Source organism: Alexandromys fortis, unplaced genomic scaffold (genome assembly GCF_014885135.2).
Source record: "Alexandromys fortis isolate MF-2015 unplaced genomic scaffold, M_Fortis_MF-2015_v1.1 scaffold_210, whole genome shotgun sequence".
NCBI classification, from domain to species: domain Eukaryota; kingdom Metazoa; phylum Chordata; class Mammalia; order Rodentia; family Cricetidae; genus Alexandromys; species Alexandromys fortis.
Window position 1 is genome coordinate 1490236 of NW_026068101.1, and position 20935 is coordinate 1511170.

General features: G+C 43.1%; 3 protein-coding genes across 9 annotated transcripts in view; 1 reads left to right on the forward strand and 2 right to left on the reverse strand.

The window, feature by feature from the left end:
* Clhc1 (clathrin heavy chain linker domain containing 1) overlaps positions 1 to 17706 on the reverse strand; it is a 36624-nt gene extending 18918 nt beyond the window's left edge. For 2 of the 4 annotated variants that reach the window (XM_050123872.1, XM_050123870.1), the window contains exons 1-8: positions 17291 to 17706; positions 12402 to 12662; positions 9047 to 9234; positions 7748 to 7881; positions 4601 to 4802; positions 4226 to 4338; positions 3632 to 3716; positions 724 to 830 (exon numbers count right to left, since the gene is read on the reverse strand). In XM_050123872.1, coding sequence (XP_049979829.1) covers positions 724 to 830; positions 3632 to 3716; positions 4226 to 4338; positions 4601 to 4802; positions 7748 to 7881; positions 9047 to 9234; positions 12402 to 12578 — 1006 coding nt within the window. In that variant the 5' untranslated portion in view covers positions 12579 to 12662; positions 17291 to 17706. The other 2 variants (XM_050123871.1, XM_050123873.1) reach the window with 2 other exon arrangements.
* A 6-nt stretch (positions 17707 to 17712) lies between these two features.
* Positions 17713 to 19723, forward strand: Rps27a (ribosomal protein S27a). The gene is made up of 5 exons (XM_050123874.1): positions 17713 to 17876; positions 18250 to 18304; positions 18616 to 18701; positions 19011 to 19142; positions 19541 to 19723. Exons 1-5 carry the CDS (start codon positions 17829 to 17831, stop codon positions 19688 to 19690), a joined length of 471 nt encoding a protein of 156 aa, XP_049979831.1. The 5' UTR covers positions 17713 to 17828; the 3' UTR covers positions 19691 to 19723.
* A 642-nt stretch (positions 19724 to 20365) lies between these two features.
* Mtif2 (mitochondrial translational initiation factor 2) overlaps positions 20366 to 20935 on the reverse strand; it is a 29321-nt gene continuing 28751 nt past the window's right edge. For all 4 annotated transcript variants that reach the window (XM_050123868.1, XM_050123866.1, XM_050123867.1 and 1 more), the window contains one exon: positions 20366 to 20563. In XM_050123868.1, the coding sequence (XP_049979825.1) occupies positions 20391 to 20563 (173 nt within the window). In that variant the 3' untranslated portion in view covers positions 20366 to 20390. The remainder of the gene's footprint in view (positions 20564 to 20935) is intronic.

Genomic DNA, 20935 nt, shown 5'->3' on the forward strand with positions numbered 1-20935 from the left:
TTCTGGCCTGCAGGCATACAGACAGAACATTGTATACATAATAAATAAATAAATAAAATTTAAAAAAAAATCTTTTTTGGGGGGGGGTTGAGACAGGGTTTCTCTGTGTAACAGGCCTGGCTGTCTTGGAACCAGCTCCTGTAGACCAGACTGGCCCCAGACTCACAGAGATGCGCCTACCTCTGCCTCCCAAGTGCTGGGATTAAAGGCATGCACCACTAACTGCCCAGCAATAATATAACATCTTGACGGTGAATATATTAATATTCATACTTTTCGGGCTGGAAAGATGGCTCAGAGGTTAAGGGCATTGCCTGCTCTTCCAAAGGTTCTGAGTTCAATTCCCAGCAACCACATGGTGGCTCACAACCATCTGTAATGGGGTCTGGTGCCCTTTTCTGGCTTGCAGGCATACACACAGACAGAATGTTGTATACAAAAGAAAGAAAGAAAGAAAGAAAGAAAGAAAGAAAGAAAGAAAGAAAGAAAGAAAGAAAGAGAGACTGAGAAAGTCTGAAAAGAAATATTCATACTTTTCTGTATATGAAATATTTAATAATTTAATTTAGAAAATTGAATTAAACCCCTACTATTACAGCTAAGGAAGCAGTAAATAATAAAGGGGGGGGTAATAAAGGACTAGCCTCTCAGTAATATTATTTTCACTCTATTAAGAAAAAGTAAAGTATAATTTACATATGTATTTCAGAAAGATTTGCTTACCCTTAAATTTATTCATTGTACCAATATTTTGAAGAATTCTTCTTGGACTGTTTGCTGCAAAACAAGCTGCCTTCTCATATTCGCCAAGGGAGATTAATTCATTGAACCTACAGCCATTGCATTTCAAAACACATGACAATGATACACAAAAAACATATTAGAAACTAAGTACAGTGGTAGAGTGAGAACAAAGCAATAAATTATAACTTGACTTGTCCACGCAGGAGGATGTTCAGTTCTTCTCGGAGTTCTAGAGTTTGACTGTTTGTCAGGGTTAAATTCTCACCTTCTCAGTAACTTTGTACCTGACCCTGCATCTTGTCCCCTCACATAGAAACCAGGAAGGAAGAACACAAGAGCTATCTGGGAAATAAGGACACAGATGCAGCCCAGCGGGAGGACCAGAGGAGCTCAGAAGCCGGTCCAGCTGTTACTCCCGGCCTCCCGTGACCACAGAGATGGTCGCTCAGGAAGCCTTTACTCTTCCTCCTCTCAGCAAAGGTCCCACACTAGCTGTCAGGGAAAGGGAAGTCATATGGAGTTGCAAAGGAAAGTTGAACACATGGAAAGACACCAGAAAAACATGCAAATGCATAATAAGACTTGGAATATTGGGAACATTGTGGTCATGCCTTTAATCACAGTATTCGGGAGGCAGAAGCAGGCAGATCTCTGTGAGCTCGAGGTCAGCCTGGTGTACAGAGTGAGTTCTAGGTCCACCAGGGCTACACGGAGAAACCCAGTCTCAAAAAAACCAAAAACCAAAACCAAAACCAAACCAAACCAAACCAAACAAGACTCAGAATTTCAACAAAAGTGTTCCTCGCATCTGAAAACCTGAGAGTACTACGAACAGCCAGGTAGCTGGAGTCAGCTGGGAAAGGGCGTGGTCCGTGAAGTGTTTGCCTCAGCAAAGGTGATGGAAAGACCTGACTCCACAGAGCTATCAGGACCCTGACATGAGTGCAGTGGTATGTGCATGTGTACACTACAGTAATAATAATAGCTAAGTAAATAAATAAGATGGAGAAGCAATTAAAGAATGGCACTTAATACTGACTTCCGGCCTCTGGACTCGTGCACCTAGTCACCCGTGCATGCACATAAAAGTTCACAAAAATTAAAAATTATATTAATTTTTGGAGAGACGGCTCAGTGGTTAAAAACACATACTGTTCTTGCAGAAGACCTGTTTGACTCCCAGCATCTACACTGGGTGACTCATAAGCACCTGTAACTTCAGATCTAGGGGATCTGACTCCTCTGGCATCTGTGGGCACTGAAATTCATGAGCACAGACTCATGTATGTATACATACTTAAAAACAACAGATATTTGAAAATGATATTAAATTAAAAATCCTGGTAGACTCAGGAAAATCTATAGTTAAAAAAATAACCTTTTGGGGCTGGAGAGATGGCTCAGTGGTTAAGAGCATTGCCTGTTCTTCCAAAGGTCCTGAGTTCAATTCCCAGCAACCACATGGTGGCTCACAACCATCTGTAATGAGGTCTGGTGCCCTCTTCTGGCCTGCAGACATACACACAGACAGAATATTGTATGCATAATAAATAAATAAATATTAAAAAAAATAACCTTTGGCTGGGCGGTGGTGGTGCACGCCTTTAATCCCAGCACTTGGGAGGCAGAGGCAGGCGGATCTCTGTAAGTTCAAGGCCAGCCTGGTCTACAAAGGGTGTTCCAGGACAGGCTCTAAAGCTACAGAGAAACCCTGTCTGGGGGGGGGGGGACCTTTGAATCATCTTTATCCACTTCATTCTACCACAACAATAAACAAATCAACAAGTGGAAACTGCTTAACATTTATCATTTTGGATATTAAATATGCCACTTTCATTACCCTGATAGCTTGTAAATTAACCTTAGAATAGCTTACACCTATCTCAGATTGCACATATGAAACAGGTTCACTGCTCCCTGGTCTTGGCTGTGGATACACCAAACCACTCAGCCGCTTGATGGTCTGTGACCTGGAATCTCCCACTAGAGCAAGGGTCAGACTGGCTCAGCAAGTTAAGGTGCTCTGCACTATGCCTGACAACCTGAGTTCCATTCCCAGGATCCACGCGGTAGAAAGACCAAACTCTATCACCCGCTGCCCTCTGACTGCTAGGGCCCCTACGTACCCCCACAAAATAATAAATAAAGTGTAATTAAAAATAAGCCAGGTGGTGGCGGCGCACGCCTTTATTCCCAGCACTTGGGGTGGGGGGGGGGAGCAGAGGCAGGTTCAAGGACAGCCAGAACTATTTCAGAGAAACTCTGTCTCAGAAAACAAAAATTAATTATTAATTAAAAAATATTATATATAGTAATAAGTAACCTAATATATCATAGAATAAAAATAATTACAAAAAGAGATTACACTAGCTACAGTAATCTAAAATTATCTGATAAATTCATAGATTTTTATAAAAATCTATGAAAAAAAGAAAATTCTAACTTTTTTTCTAATTTGTCAAATGCAACAGAAAATTTTTCCTTCCCTCCCCCACAGTTTGCCCTCCCTCTACCCACCACCTGTCTACTCCTCCCCCTTCACTCCTCCTCCAAGAACAGAATTTTTAAATTACAAAAGACAAACCTACAAGCCACAGGTCAGGAGGTGGGCAGGAGGATCAGTAGTTTAAGGTCATCCTATACTACCTGCTGAGGTTTGGGGTTGTTAGAAGGTATCTCAAAACAAACAGGTCCAACTCAAGAGGCAGAGGCAGAACTCTATGAGTTCAAGGTCAGCCTGGTCTATAGAGTGAGTACCAGGACAGGCTCTAAAGCTACTCAAGAAACCCTGTCTTGAAAAACCAAAAACCAAAACAAGACAAATAAAGAAATGCAACAACAAAAACCCACCCCAAACAAACAAACCCAAAATACAAATGATATTTGCCTTTCGATGTAGTAAAGAATAATTATAGCTTCTTTAGTTTTGCTTGGGTCATCTTCAAACAGCTCATCAATAATGCTTTCATCACCTAAACAGTGAAAGGACAATCTGTTTTGGTGAGCTAGGCGATTTTACTGCTTTGGTTTCAAACACCAACCCTATCCTAAAGGGGGTAGTTTCTCTCCCTGGCCTCATTCTCAGGAATACCCTCAGGCTTGTTTCTCTTTCTCTCTCTCTCTCTCTCTCTCTCTCTCTCTCTCTCTCTCTCTCTCTCTCTCTCTCTCTCTCCCTCCTGCATGTCTGTGTGAGGGTGTCAGATTCCCTGGAATAGGAGTAAACTGTGGCACTGTGGGTCCTGGGAACTGAACCCTGGTCCTGTGGGAAAGCTTCCCCACTGAGCTATCCCCAGCCCCAGGTCTCTCTTTGTCTTATCACGTCTACTCTTTCATCAATCATCTGTCAGGCACTGAAGGAAGAAACCCACAGGGTAAGAGAGAGCTAGAGGAGGTAGTGTATTTTAAAACTCAGCCTAGAAACCCTTTAATGCTGGGGGAGCACCTTCTACTGCTTATGCTGATGTAGGAGACAGATAACTACCGAAGATTGCTTTGGTTTTCTGAATTTTCTCCAAGACGTCTTCAAATGGGATTCTCATGTTATGCTTCAGCCATGAAGTAAGTGTGTGTGAAATAACCTGCAGTCTTTGATGGCTGTAAAAGAAGAGCATCAACAACACCCTGATGCCGGGCGGTGGTGGCGCACGCCTTTAATCCCAGCACTTGGGAGGCAGAGGCAGGTGGATCTCTGTGAGTTCAAGACCAGCCTGGTCTACAAGAGCTAGTTCCAGGACAGGCTCCAAAACCACAGAGAAACCCTGTCTCGAAAAACAAAAACAAAAACAAAAAACAACACCCTGAGCTAGGACCACACAGCGGAAGGTGAGAGGAAACCTAAGCTAACTCATGTTCATACCGAAACTTCAGGTCTTTGTTCAGATTTTCGGCTAAATCTCGGCGTTTCAGTAACACAATCATTTCCTCATCCAGATCAGCCTTCTTTTGGGCTGGTACATACTCTCTTGACATATCTTGCTTACACTTTATATATCTATCTTCAAGATGCTGCTTATATTTATTGAGAGCATCCAGATTGACAGAATCTTGAAGAGTCATCCCTAGAGGAAAAACAAACAGGAGTGAGTCTCAAGGAGGATGGTTTACTGCATGATAAAATTCAGAAATGGAAACAGGAACTTATAGCTTCCTGAACATAAATACAATTATCACAATATTTTAATGCTAATAGTTTTTTGTTTTTATATCTCCTTGTTTATTGTGGTGCTGAGAACTCTGGCTTTATGCAAATTAGGAAAATTCTCAAAACCCAGCTGAGTTTTATAAATTCAGTGAAAATTGACTGTTCCTAGAACATACAAACCAAACATCTAATGACTGAGCTAAGATTAGGCCAACGAATTTCTCTCAAACCACATCTACTACTCTCCAAGTAACCATGGGACAATGGTTTGGTTTTTTTTCAACACAAACTGATGCAAACCAAATTTTGGGATGTCTCTTATTCTTAAAATGTCCCTTCTCTTCATTACACCTTTCTCTCTCTCTACACACACACACACACACACACACACACACACACACACACACACACACACTTCAAACGCCTTCCTTTCTCATCTGGCCAATTACTGACATTAGGACCCACATCCAGGTGTAGTGGTACATTGGGGACGGAGGTGGGGGGGGGACGGGGAGACACGCAGGCGGATCTCTGCAAGCTCAAGGTCATCCTGATCTACAAAGTAAGTTACAGGACAGCCAGGCTACATCGAGAGAACCCGTCTTTAAACTAACTAACCATCTAAATAAATAAATGACACGTACCCAGGGGGAGAAACGGCTCACTGGTGAAGAGCGATGGTTCTTTTACTAGAAGACTAGTCGATTTCCAGCACCCACAGGGTGACTCACAACCTCCTCTAACTTCAGTTCTAGGGCTCTGATGCCTCTCCTGACCTCTACAGGCACCAGGTGTGCATGTGGTACACAGACATACATGTAAACAAAATACACATACATATAAAATAAAAAAAACAATAAAAACTTGGGATAGAAAGATTGCTCAGCATATCACCATAGAACCTTCATCTGGAGATGGATGGAGATAGAGACAGAGACCCACACTGGAGCACTGGACTGAGCTCCCAAGGTCCCAATGAGGAGCAGAAGGAGGGAGAACATGAGCATGGAAGTCAGGACCACGAGAGGTGCACCCACCCACTGAGACAGTGGGGCTGATCTATTGGGAGCTCACCAAGGCCAGCTGGACTGTGACTGAAAAAGCATGGGATAAAACCGGACTCTCTGAACATGGCAGACAATGAGGGCTGATGAGAAGCCAAGGACAATGGCATGGGGTTTTGTTCCTACTTCATGTTCTGGCTTTGTGGGAGCCTAGCCAGTTTGGATGTTCACCTTCCTAGACCTGGATGGAGGGGAGAAGACCCTGGACTTTCCACAGGGCAGGGAACCCTGACTGCTCTTCAGACTGGAGAGGGGGGGGGGGGGGGGGGGGGGGGGGGGGGGGGGGGGGGGGGGGGGGAGGGAAATGGGAGGCTGGGAGGAGGCAGGAATTTTTTTTTCAAATAAAATAATAAAATAAAATAAATCAGTCCATAGGGAAAAAAAAGATTGCTCAATGGTTAAGAACATTGGATGCTTTTATAGAGGACCCAGGTTCAATTCCCAGCACCTACATAGTAGCTCACAAGCGTCTGTATGTAATTCTAGTTTCAGGAGATCCAAAGCCCTCTTCTGGCCTCCAGGCACCAGGCATTGCACATGGTGCACAAACACATATGTTTTAAAACCCATAACATATGTTTTTAAACCCATAAAATAAAAATTTAAAAACAATAATAAAAACTAAAACAGTTAAAAAAAAAAAAGGACACACCAGAATTTCTCCACCCTCAGGATCAATCCTTTTAGATTTTAAGCACTCCCCCACCCCCAACCTTCTTTGAAGTTAGCCAATATGCTGTGTATTCTATGTTTATTTACATTTATTATTTGGAGTTTGCTAGTCACAGTTTCACATTTGAAAGTAAATCTAATCCCTACTATTACCAAATACAAGAGGATTTGACAACTGGAGTCAAAATTTTGTAATATAGAATAATTACCACAAAACACAGCTTCTTCAATTTAGGTGAAATCTGTTTTCCTGAAGTTTCCACCTACCGGTTCTGCCTCTGGATAAACACTAAGTAAAAACCTTTTAAGTTCTGAAGTTACTGACCTCAGATTACTATCCTGTCTTGTGAGTCAGTCTGTTCATCATCCTAATCTCTCTGAGTCCTGGATGAAGCCAAGAGATACTCCATTTACTAAAGTCATGAAGACATGAAACCCGTGAGTGCGGACGTCACCATGAATAACATTCAACAAACTTAATACACTATAATTTTTAATAGACCAGTGGCTCTCAAATTTTAGAGTGTATCAGAATAACCAGAATTTGAGACAACAGCACCCAATGGACTCTTTCATCAAGTCTCTGACATAGTAAGTCTGAGATGAGATCTAAAGGGGTGTGTGTGTGTGTGTGTATGCAGCAGGTGTACATACACACGTGTGTAAGTACATGGTTTATATCAGGTGTCTTCCTCCAGCCGAGCAGCTCCAAGGATCCACTTGTTTTTGCCTATCTGTCCACCCCAGCACTGCTTTAGAGTGTACACCGGCTCTCACTAGGGAGAGGGCTCTGAACGCTGAGTGCACAGCAGCAGACACCTGACTAGTCTATCAAACACAAGGATTTCTACTTTTGATCATTCTCAAGGGTTGCAACATCGACGTGGGAGCGTCATGTGAGCTGGCCAGACTGCAGTCTGGACATCTTTCAGAGTTGCTTCAAGTTTGCTCTTTCCTGAGTATCTACTAGGACCCTGTCTAAAGTTGCTTGTACAACACATACATTAGCAGATTATACAATTTTTTTTTGTAAAAAAATGTTTGCTGTTGGTGTAAGAGACAGCCAGCTGGACATGCTGGGGGTTCCCTGAAATGGGGCTGTGAAGGAGACGTGGAGACGCTGCACCTGGGATGGGTCTCCAGAGCTGCCTGGTGGAAGCACAGAGCTTCACTTCTTTCTTGTCATACTCTGCCCTCAGCTGTCTCATCTCGTCTATTTGCGACTGAATCTCTTTGGAATTATTTTCAATAATCCTCACTCTGAAAGAAAAAAACAGAAATGCTTTTGTGTGCCTGTCGCAATCCATTTAATTCTTGAATCACAATATCTAAAGTAAAACAGGCTAGATTGTTGCTTGATTTGGCTCGCTATGAACTAGATGTTCAGAAAAGAATGCCTGGAGAAAGCTGACACACAAATAGGGAACAATTCTGCTCAGAATGCCAAGGAGAGCAAGTACTGTTATTGCTAACCCATTGCAAGTCAACAAACATTAGCTATAATCTGTTTACAAACACCATCTATTCCGTTTAGTAAAAACAACTGCTACAACTGAAAAAGTATTTTTAATTTTCTTTTTTCTTTCTTTTGAAAGGATCTTATCATGTAGCTTAATTTGGCCTTGAATTTGTGAGCCTGCTCCTTCAGTGCTGGATTCCAGGCGTGAACCACTTCACTAGGCTTAAAGAAAAGCTTTAAACAATCAAAAGAAGAAGAGAAAGAAAAAGAGAACTGTTACTTTGCTGGGGGCTATTGCAACAATCACTACAAATCTTGAGATTTAGCAACATTATCTTCTCATTATTCTGGAGGCCAGAAGTCCAAAAGTAGTATGACATCTAGTACACCACACTGAAGTATGAGAAACTAGTGTTTACGAAGTTGAGACAGGGGGATTGCTGTAAGTTTGAATTTAACCAGAGCTACAGAGTGAAACCTTATCTCAAAAACATTGTTTTTCAAAGGGCATTTTATTATTTGGTGGGTCACTTATTATTGGGGAATCACCGGACGGAGTGCTGTAATTTTGGTGGGAATCATGAACTTGTACTGTCAAATCGCCCATGCATGAAATGGCCTCCCACTTTCATGATACCACAATGTACCTCCACTATACTAAGAGGGATCATAAAATCCTCAAGCAAAAATATTAACAGTTTTACTCAAAATACATAATAATACAGTTGGTAGAAGGGAATATAAAACTACAGCTTTACCATCAAATGTAATTAAATGTAGGCATGGTATAATTCTATTACCTTAGCACTTGAAGGCTGAAGGTCTTGAGCAAGGCCAGCATAATGAGTGCACAGTTAGCTTAGGCTGAATAATGACACCCTGTCTCAAAATAACAAACCAAACAGTACGACTAAAGACCAACGATTATTACCATCGAGCCGCATGACACGATCCTGACATACTCACTTTGCTTCAAGTTGGATGGCTCTTCTCTGGTGATACACCAGTGCTGTGGGCTCTGCTGCCAAGACTTTAAGTTTCCCATGAAGATAAAAAGCAGTTCTTCGGCCTTTCTTTATTGTCTCAATAAAGGCATCGTATTCTTTTTTGATTGAAGTAAGAACGGACTTGTATGAATTGACATAGTCTATTACCTGAAATAAGATTTCTCTGTCTGTGGTACTGAATTTTTTTTAACAGAAGATACTGTAATCAAAAGCCTTTCAAGCAGATTATTTTTAGGTGAGTAAAGACTACTAATTAGACATATAAACATCTTACAGCAAACTCAACATGACTATGCACTAAAAACAATAACCACCAAATACATGCTGTGAGTCACTGAACTCACAGGGATCCGCCTGCCTCTGCCTCCCGAGTGCTGGGATTAAAGTCGTGTGCCACCACCTCACAGCTGCTGGGTGTGCTCCTAACCACTGAGCGATCTCTCTAGCCCCCATTGAGATATTGCAATCTGAACTCATTCACTTCCACTAGGAAAATAAGAGTTCCTGCGTTCCTAATTGCATCTCTAACCTCAACATGTCAAAAACAACTATGAAAACCCTTATCACTACATACTCAAGGTTTCCAATAATATTTAAGCAAAACATCTATCAGGAGGGATCACAGAGGAAAAGAACAATAGTAAGAAACTAAGTGCCTGCAGAAAAGACAGGTCTCGATGCAAGGGGCTGAATCCATGGCACACAGTGCTTTGTTAGGGCTTTCTTTCCTTAATCTTGTATACGTATCACTCATACAAAAATAAATTATCAAAATTTTAAAAAGGTTAAGAAATAAACAGAAAAATTTACGTTTTTCACATACTGATGATAGATAGAGAATAAAGGCAATCAATCCAAAACTTTCAAATCTGAAATTATGTTTGTTCATCTCTGTGACATTTCTTGGGTATGTTACCCTCCATGAGTTTTCTTTAGCTAAATAGTATCTAAACAAAGATATTCAGGAAGATGTCCACTTTACCACATGGGGTCTAGAGAGGTCGTTGCTCTGGAGCTGCAGCTTTTCCCCATAGGCACACCACCTGTGCCCCAACCACGAACTTTCCTGAGGAGAGACTTCCCACACTGGGTCTCCTGCTCCCTGCTCCCGCTATCTTGTCTCGCATGCTCCTGTAAGGCTCTGATAATCCAGCTCAGACACATCAGTGGGTGTTAAAACACCTGCAGTGTCAGTGGGCCAGAAGAAACAGGTGGCAGGAGAACACACATGGATACCTTTTGAACACACAGAAAAGCACTACAGTGGAGGACGCAAACTGGCATACCACCCGTAGAACAGAGCTGGCAATGTCACTTTACACACACAACATTTAAAAGTTTGGGACCTCTTTACCACCAATCTACTGATAGTTCCTTGAAAATTCTGCTAGACTAAGACGACAGAAGCCCCGTGCCTTAAGGGCAGGTTCACTGGGTTGGCTCTTCATTCTCCCACAGCCTCCACCATTCCCTATCTGCTCACCTAGCCTATGTAATTCTTTTAGAATATTTTTCCGACCTCTACTTTTCTTCATTTCTTTGGTGGGTATATTGCTACTTTCTACTTTCTTGTTTCCCTTTCTCTTCTTTTCCTTTGGCTTCATATGTCCCAGTATGGCCTTCAACTCACTATGTAGCTAAGGATGACATTAAATTTTTGATATTCTTGCCTCCACCTCCCAAGTGTTGGGATTACAGGTGTGCACTACCATGCCAGAGTTAAACCATGCGGTAATGAGGATTGAACCTAGAGCCTTGTGCCTGCTGCCCAAGCTACATTCCCTGTCTCTGTACTTACTTCTCCTAAAACACTCTTCTTTGGGCTGGAGAGATGGATGGCTTGGTGGTTAAGAGCACTGGTTGCTCTTCCAGAGGACCCAGATTCACTTCCCAGCACCCACAAGGTAGCTCACAACTGTCTGTAACAACAGTTATAGCTGATCTAACACCCTCACACAGATATGAATGCAGACAAAACACCAATGCACATAAAGTAAAAATTAAATTAAAAAACTGCCTTTTAAAGCATATATTCATCATAGATAATAAGTTTCATAATGACATTTCCATACATGTGTTTTAATTTTAATCCTCTTCCTTTTCCCAAACACTTGCTACTTCTACCTTATATTTATTTATTTTGGGGATTCAATGAGCTTAATTAGGATCGCTTATAAGAGCATAAGTGAGAGATTATTCATAAGAGCATAAAGCAACTGACCAGTGACTACAATACTGAAGAAAATGTCTCTTTCCCCAGCCCCCAGCAACCACTGATGGCCTAACAATCCTCAGAAGGAACTAGGCTTTTATTCACACAAGAAACAAAACTCAATGGAATGTTTAAAAATCAACCAAAACAAACAAACAAACAAAAAAAATCAACCAAAACACTGAGTTCCCCAGGCAGGCCATTTCTGTGAGGTTGAGGCTAGCCACCTAGGGCTACATAGTGAGCTTCAGAAAGGCTGAGTTCTGATTCTGCCTTGTGTGTTTCACTCTGGGACAAAAGTCTAAGCTGCGTTCTTCCTCCAAGAAGCAGGAAAAGATGCACTTTTGTTGTCAGGGCATCTTCTAAAGGATGGGACAGGATATGCTAGGCAAATACTTTAGAATCAATGAACAAACTGCAGTTGTTCAAGAAGAGACAGTTATTTCTAAAATTGCAAAGAACAAAATCAGACATGCTATGTAAAACTATGACATTTTCTAATCGAGTCCCATTATTTCCACGGCTAAAATCAGCCAAAGCCTTTATGCACCAGATCTAGACCTCTATCAGGGCTCACATTGTTTAGATGAAACTTCCGGTTGATTTATTCATGGATTTTGAGATGAGTCATCTTGCTGGTGGCCTCCAATTCCTGGCTGCAAGGGATCTTCCAGCCTCCCTACCAGCTAGGATTACTGGCACAGCAGCTGACTTAAGAGGTTTCATTTAGCATGTCATATCATATCTAGACCAAGATTTTAGTGATATCAGGAATAAACCTAGAACATAAACCACTAGCTCTTGTTCACAATGCAAATTCCAGCAAATCAGATGGCACCTTAACAGGAAAGGGTAAAAATGATTACCAGAGGGCACAGCCAAGTTGGTGACAAAAAAGTATCTTGCTAAACTAAAATAATTGACTCAAGAAATGTAAATGCAGCACCGAGCTTTCCCCATTCATCCTTGTTTAACAAACTCTGGTTTCTCCAAAGAGTACACAGAACGTGGCCGACAAGGCAGTAGTATTTCTGAGGCAGTAGTTAAGCTAGGTAACGTATAGTCTCCTGGAAATGTCCCGTCTTAAAGAGCATCATGGTACCTTGTCGAAAACATTTCGGTATATGGTGAAATACTCATCAGCAGGTCCTTCCTCGTTGCAGCCCACTCTCTTGGTTTCTGTAATTATGTATCTTTGTATGCTTTCCAAAAACTCCTTGTCACTTCTACTAATGATGGGAGGAAGAACTGTATGTTTGTTTACTTCTTGGAGTGACATAAATCTTAATCTGTAAGCTTGTTCACTGGAGAAAAATCAAACTTGGACCTTCTTTTGCAACAAAGCCAAAAAACTTTAGTGAGCCTGAAATAAAACATGACCATCAGTTAATCTATAAACCTACAAGTGTTACATCAAACGTCAATTTAAAATTTTTTTCAGAAAAAAAATTCTTAGGGATCTGTCACTGAGATAAATATTTCAGTCAAAGAATTAAAATGCCCATGCTATTCTACAGACATATTGTCCCCAAATATGCCAGACAATTAGGAACTCTCCCCTTAGGGCCATGAGAAGGTTCATCAAGTAGAGGTACTTGCCAGAGAACCTGAGTTGATACCCAGAATCCAGCTCAAGGTGGGAGGAGAGAGCCAGCGCCACGAAGCTGCCCTCTGACTGCCACACACAAGCCCCCTGCCCAGTTATGCACACAAAGGATGGCCAAATGGAGAAAACAACCCTTCCCTTAGAAACCAAGCGGATTCCTCTGATGGTATCATTTAGGTGATAGCTTCATAGGTTTCAACAGTTTATTTTTTTTTTTTAATTTTTTTTTGGTTTTTCGAGACAGGGTTTCTCTGCGGCTTTGGAGCCTGTCCTGGAACTAGCTCTGTAGACCAGGCTGGTCTCGAACTCACAGAGATCCGCCTGCCTCTGCCTCCCGAGTGAGTGCTGGGATTAAAGGCATGCGCCACCATAGCCCGGCCGGTTTCAACACTTTACAAACTTTGTATTTTACAATGCCGGGGACTAAATCAAGGTCATGAACATGCTAAGTAATTAGTCTACTAATGAGGGATACCCCAGTCCCTCTTTTTAAAATTTTTGTATTACATTTTAATAATTGTAAGGATGCATTGGAAGAGTAGCTGTGACTCCACTCTTCCAATGGGAGGTTTGTTTCTTTCATGTGGGAACTACCGTGTGTGCTTCTTGCCGATACAAACAATACTTCTCTACCTCAGTGTCTGCCTAGCCCTGTAAGGCCTCTCCCTCACACAATGGCCACAAATAATTATTAGGTGAGTGAGTTTTGTTTTAAATTGTTATTTTAGAGACAGGGTTTCTTGCAAACCTGGCAGGTTTTAAACTCCCTATGTAGCTGAGAATGGTGCTGAAGACCTTCCTGCTCCCACTTCTCAGATGCACTACATGATTTAATAAATAAACGAAACCCCAACAACCACAAAGCATGAGTTCTGGGGCTGGAGGGCGGGCTCCTCAGCTAGGAGCACTGGGTACTGATTCTCAGCACCCACATGGTGACCTCTTTAAAGCACACACAGGGCAGCAGAAAAGGCCTTGTTGGGAGTTGTCAGCAGGGGAAAGTGTCTGGATGAAGCAGGGTGATGGTGAAAAGGATGAAAATTCATCAAATAGATGAAACTATCCATGAATAAAAACTGAAAAATTTAAAATTCCCTCTTGGCTATGGTAGACAGAACATAACCTTTAATCCTAGCATTTGGGAGGCAGAAATAGTTGGATCTCTGTGAGTTCAAGACCAACTTGGTCTACACAGTGAAATTCAAACCAGTTAGGGTTACAAAGTGAGACTCTGTCTCAAAAACAATAAAATGTTTAATTTTTTTCTAAAGAGCTCTAAAGATAGCATTTATTGCATAATATGAAATTCCACTAATTATTTAGCTATTCCCATTAAACACTATAAATAATGCTGCTTTGAATAAATGTTTCAGCTAACTTTATGTTTTGGCAATATAATTAATAACCAGTTATCTGAAATAACATATCAAACTTTAAATATCACAAAGATAAGAACCAGGACAGCAGTCTGCATGCCTTTAATCCCAGCACTTGGGAGGCAGAGGGCTAAGTTGGTTGACATAGTGAGATCCAGGTCAGCCAGGACTCCATAGTGAAACCTTGTCTCAAATAAACAAATTAAAATAAAAAATAAAGGAGACATCACAATAATTTTAAATTACAAAAGACTAAATTTATCTTTACACTGATGAGTTGGATAACAAAAGTCAATTTACAAGCGGTCATAAAGTAGTCTCACCACAGACACAAACAATGTATGGTTAAAATCTTCTTTAATTTAAAAAAGTTATTAGAGCCTGGCAAGGTAGTCCATGCCTTTCATCCCAGCACTTGGGAGGCAGAGTCTGGTGAATCTTTGTGAGTTTGAGGCCAGCCTGCTCTACAAAGCAAGTTCCAGGACAGCTAGGGCAGAGAAACCCGGTCTGGAAAAACAAAAAGTTACTTGGTGTCTGTGTATATGTGGGTGGGCATGCTGACGCACAGAGGTCAGAGGACAATTTATGGGAGTCACTCCTTCCCTCTGGAGGAACTGAACTCAGAAAGCACATTAGCTCACTGAGCCGCGTCATTGGCCTAAAGTTTCCTCAAATAGAACCAACTTGTTTACTCATTAGTTAAACCACTAGTTTTTGCAAGGTCTATTTTGTATTTGATGGCTAGGGATTCAGCAGTAAGATAAGGTTCTGATTCCTCAGAGCTCACAGTCTAGTAAGCCAGTCAGAGTACAGGTAGGTAACTGAAACAGCACGTAGAGTCAAAGAAGGGAAGGGCCCAACTGTTGGGCACGTGTGGTCACATCCTCAAGCTCTGGTGGTCTATCAATGTCCTTTAAGGGGTCAACAACTTTTTTCCCTCTGACTATCTTCATATGTCTTCGTCCCTCATGTTTGAAGGTAAAGCATTTTATTCTTATTCTTCGTAGTGTTGGATATCAATTCTAGGGCCCACACATGATAGATCAATACCCTACAACTCAGATAACCTTTAACCCCAAGGTAAAGTATTTGACTAATGTAGATGACACTTTTCTCTACGTCCACATTCCTGTGGGTACATGTAGATGTGGGGCCCGGAGGATCATGTGTGTGGGGTGTCCTTGGATCATTCTACACCTTAAAAAATTTTATTTAATAAGAGGCCATGGATTTTTTTTTTTTTTGATTTTTTGAGACAGGGTTTCTCCATAGTTTTTGGAGACTAGCTCTTGTACACCAGGCTGGCCTCGAACTCACAGAGATCCGCCTGCCTCTGGCACCCAAGTGCTGGGATTAAAGGCGTGTGCCACCACCGCCTGGCTTGGATTTTCTTTTATTAATTAATTATGTATACAATATTCTGTATGTCTGCAGGCCAGAAGAAGGCACCAGACCTCATTACAGATGGTTGTGAGCCACCATGTGGTTGCCGGGAATTGAACTCAGGACCTTTGGAAGAGCAGGTAATGCTCTCAACCACTGAGTCATCTCTCCAGCCCATCTACGCCTTATTTTAAAAGTGTTCTAACATTTAGTTGGTTTAGGGGTGGGGAACACTGTGAAAGGCTGAGGGCAACTTGCTGCAGTTGGTTCTCTCCACAGATCACAGCCCTGACAAGCTCAATAGAGGTCAGAGTCAGTAGTTTACCCTGAGGCAATACCTGGTTCCGATAAAGACCACAAACTGAGACCACCCAGGAAATTCCTACGGTTCCAACCAACCATTGTAGTTAGGACCACCTGCCAGCACACACCCATCGCTTTTCACCAGGACACCCCTAGACAAATGTCAGCCAATCAGGGGTCCTGAATCTTAGAAATCCCTTACCCCCACCTTTGCTACTACAAAAACTCAACTTTAACTGAGCTCAGGGCTTTCCTATTACTCTAATACGTTGAACACACGGAGAGACCGAGTTTGCAAACTTGTGTAAGAATAAATGGCTCTTTGCTTTTGCATAGGGGACTCGGTCCACTGGTTGGTTTGGGCGTGCGGGGTGGGGGGGGGGTGGGGCGGAGAGACGACGACGACACTCTCCACCATTTGGATCTCCGCACAGAACTACAGACGTCGACTCTCTTTACTGACTTAAGGCTCAACCTTATTTTGAAAGATATTTGTCTCGTGGCCGTACTGCCGGTTCTCCCAACCCCCAACCTCTTACTGAACCTGGAGCCTAGGATTTAGCTACTTTGGCTGTCTAAGGAGCGCTAGGAAGTTTCCCATCAGGCACAGCACCTTGTTTTTTCCCCCAGCGGGTTTTGGGGTTACAATATAGACTTCTGCATATCAAGCATTTTATATACTGAACCATTTCCTAGCCCATTTCTACTTTTCAAAACTTGTCGTTTAATCTACTAGCAGTGCTAGTAGATTAAAAAGAGGAAAGAGCCAACACAGTGTTAGGAGGACAGAGATAAAAAACCAAACCAAACAAACAAAAAGCAAAGCAAAGCAAAACAAAACCATTAAGAGTCTGCACTGGGTTTGTGAGGTGCAGAAAGGACTGGGCGAGCGCACGGCCTGCTCCTAACTCGTCTGTTTTGCCTATTTCTCCGGGACAGTACATGCTCCTAAGTATTTTTCCCAGGATGGACAACCTCCACGCCCGAGCTTGCAGTCGAGGCCTAAACAATCATTCTGCAGGTATCCTTACAGTACGGCTTTTAAAAGGTGCAGAGATGAAAATTCCGATGCATTTAACCGTTTCACACTAGGACGGCACGTGCGGCTCAGAAGCTTCCTCAGACTGGAGAAAAGGTAGCTGAGGGCCAGGAAGGGAGGTGCAAGGAAGCGGCCGCACCCTGGAAGACTTGGGGTGGGCGCCACTGTCCTGGGGACAGCTGAGGACGCCCTTCTCTCGAGGGCCAGCACAGCGGAACCCCGCGGCTCCTCATTAACCTGCCTTTCTAGGCATTTCCGGCACGGCCCCATCCCCAGGTCCTCACCTGAGTCCCTAAACCTGCTTAGAGACTGTAACCAGACAGCCCGCCCGGAAGTGTGGAACTGCATCTTGGGACAAGTAGTTTTAGCAAGAAGAAAGCAGCGAAAAAACTACAATTCCCAGCTAGACTTGTGTTACCTCTCTTTTTTCTCGTGCTAACAAGCCCCCTGTAAAGGAAAGCCCCTCTTGGTCGCATCGACTGTATAAGAGCGCCTTTTGAAACATTTTAAAGTGGAGCACACCGTTTCGAGGACCCAAATGGGAGAAAGAGCGTAGAGCTATGGAGCAACCGCTAGTCTGGCACTGCGTTAGACAGCCGCGGTTTGGCGGCAGCGCACAGGCACGGGCGTGGACGCCTAAGGGGCGGGTCCTTCGGCCGGGAAACCCCGTTGGCCCGCGAGGCTCTTCCTTTCTGATCCGCCATCTGTGGTGAGTGTGTGCTCCGTGATCCGGCTCCGACCGGTGGTCTTAGGCGTCCGCTCTCACCTGGGTCGTCGGCTCTAATCCGTCTCTTTTCGAATGCAGGTGGCAGAGCCGCCAGGATGCAGATTTTCGTGAAGACCCTTACGGGGAAAACCATCACGCTCGAGGTACGGGCCAGGCGGTGTGAGAGCCGCGGCCTGGCGGAGAGCACAGTGCCGCCCGAGGCTTGAGCGCGTCTCTGAGTTCGAAGCTTGGCCGTGAGCCGAGGATGGGTTGCTTACAGGCGCCAGAGTTGGGTTTTCGGTGCCGAAAGTTGGCGGCGCCTGCCCGGTGGCGAGTCGCAGCGCAGGCTCGAGCGCGTGGCTGGCGCCGCGGCCGGCACTCGCCCCGGCCTGGGAACGGGGTTGGCTTGTAGCACTCCCGGGAGGGCTGTGCACTGCGTCGCCCGCCTCGAATAGGTGCCGGCTTTGTGTAATGTGGACATCCGCAGAGATCGATGTTCTAGTTTCTTAGTGTTTAACTGTGTTTTAAAACTTGTAGGTTGAACCCTCGGACACTATAGAAAATGTCAAGGCCAAGATCCAGGATAAGGAAGGCAAGTGATGTTTTGTCGCTAGAGAAATCTATGGTTGTGTGACCTAGGCATATTTGTTCATAGGGTAGAGATTAACTTTGGAAACTCTGCATGGTAATTTTGTTTCTACGTGTGAATTTTAACAATATTTTCCCCAGTTTACTGTCTCACGGAAGCTGTTAGCATGTATTAAATGTTCAAGCATGTTCAAACATGAAAAGAGTTGAGTAGTTAAAGTCAGTGGCCACTGTTCGCAGTTGTTTGTTAGAGGGGTATCTGTAGCTTGGTATGTACCTAGTTCGATTAAGTCCGGTATTTATTCTTGCAATTAGGAATTCCTCCTGATCAGCAGAGGTTGATCTTCGCTGGCAAGCAGCTGGAAGATGGCCGTACTTTGTCTGACTACAACATCCAAAAGGTTTGTTTGAGGGAAAACTTGCAGAAATAGGAAATGTGGGATTAGAGTCCATGCCAGTCCACTAACATTGGGAAGCACTGCAGTTGTTTACTGTTAAAATGTGATGATGATTGATGTTTTTGATTTGTGGGGAGAGGTCTCCTGTGGTCCAGGAGGGTCGTAATGCATTCCTGAGATGATCCCATCCCCAAGTGCAGTGTGGGTGGGATGGTTGCTGCTGGCAGGCACAATCACACCTAGCAGTTGACAGATTGGAGTCAGGATTGTTGATGCTCTAGGGCTTGATGCCTCCTTGATCCTTCACAACAGGAGTCCACCCTTCATTTGGTGTTGAGACTTCGTGGTGGTGCTAAGAAAAGGAAGAAGAAGTCTTACACCACCCCCAAGAAGAACAAGCATAAGAGGAAGAAGGTGAAGCTGGCTGTACTCAAGTACTATAAGGTGAGCTGTCGAAGCGGGGATCAGCAAAACCTGCGGTCGATTTGGAACAAGTTCAGAGCAGTTGACTTACAGAAATGCTGACTTGAATACTAGAATTTCTTAAAGTGTTTTTACTTGTGAATATGTTTGCACGTGAGTGAAGAAAGGCAGGGATGTCAGATCCCCTAGAGTTGGGGTTGTAGGCGTGAGCTGTCAGGTGTGGGTGCTGGGAACTGAATGCAGGTTCTCAGCGAGGACGGTTTATGCCCTCAACCACTAAAACCATCACTCCAACCCCTAAAAGGCACTAGAAATTATTGGTGTTGTAAGGTCCAGCGGTTAATAACTTGAGTCACTTAAGTCAGACTTCAGGATGTGTTTTGTGGGATTGTCTTAGAGTAAGTTTTTGTTTTTTTCAGGTGGATGAAAATGGCAAAATTAGCCGTCTTCGTCGGGAGTGTCCTTCTGATGAATGTGGTGCTGGAGTTTTCATGGCCAGCCACTTTGACAGACATTATTGTGGCAAGTGCTGTCTGACTTACTGCTTCAACAAGCCAGAAGACAAGTAGTTGTGTATGGATAAATAAAAAGACAGGAATTGATGTTTAGTGTTGAGTTTTGTTGTATGTTTAAAGACTGTTTCTTGGGCTATGTGACTAGTCCTTTTGGTTCCTGTCTTAGGTGCCAGCTGCCTGGCTTGCATTGACTTGAGCCAGAATTTTTTTTAAGGGATTGGGGGATGTCCTTTGCTTTAGAGAATGATTAGTCTGTGTTGATGGAACTAGAGAGGCCACCTCCCTATCCCTTTGATCTTGATCTTTAAGACATATAGTATGTCTCACCCCACAGATGAATTGATTACTTGAACTAGAGAGGTGGCTCAGAGTTAAGAGCACTATCCCGAGTCACAAGATAGGTAATATCCAGAGTTTAAGGAAGTGTACTCCCTGTTGATGTATGCAGGAGGGGTCAATTTGGGGAGGGGGGATATCCATTTTTTTTTTTGACAGGGTCTCTTTGTAGCCTTGCTGGCCTTGATTTAGGTCTGCCTCTGGGATGTGTTGCCTTGCTTGGCTCATTGTGAATTCTTAACTCTGATAAGGCAAAGCTATTTGCTATATAAGAAAAAGCTAGGCATGGTGGTGCGTGTTTAAAATTTCACAACTTGGGAGGCTGAGGCAGGAGATTGCTTAACCAGCCTGTGTTAAGTATCAAGACCCCCGTCTTTAAAGGACACGAAACAATACATTTATTATTTTTATTGTACTTTTAAAATCCTGGATCCCAAGACGTCTTAGCTGGCACTTCATTTTCCTCATAACAAACAATTTCATCTCCCACTTTGAATTCTACTTTTTCTTCATCTAAAGTAAGACCACAGTCCATTCCGGTTTTGATGACTGAAACGTCATCTTTGTGGTGTTTCAATGAGGTTAATGAGCCTTAAAAAAAGAAAAAGCCACTGTTAGTAAAAGATACCTACTAAGGGGTACATGGCTTGGTGTAACTTGGTTTTCTACTTTAATGCGGGTTCTGGGTATTAAACTCCAGTTGTCAGGCTTATGTGGCAAGTGCCTTACCTGGGGATCTATTTGACTGTGCCCTTCCACACAATATAGTCCTTAGGTAAGAGTAAATACCAAGGAAGTTCAAAAAGACTTAAAAGTTGACCTGATCTGAAATGTCCCATTTTAAAGGTAGTCTAAAACTGCACTGGGGTTGTATCAAAAAATGCACAGAAGATGGCAGGCAAATCTGAAGACCAGTCAGGGGGTGCCCTAATGTGTAATTTTGGGGACCGTGGGACCAAAGAA

Coding starts and splice junctions, on each gene's coding strand:
- Rps27a (XM_050123874.1), top strand. CDS start 17,829: ATGCAGATTTTCGTGAAGACCCTTACGGGGAAAACCATCACGCTCGAG. Junction 18,702..19,010: donor CTGACTACAACATCCAAAAG/GTTTGTTTGAGG, acceptor CCTTCACAACAG/GAGTCCACCCTTCATTTGGT. Junction 19,143..19,540: donor CTGTACTCAAGTACTATAAG/GTGAGCTGTCGA, acceptor TGTTTTTTTCAG/GTGGATGAAAATGGCAAAAT.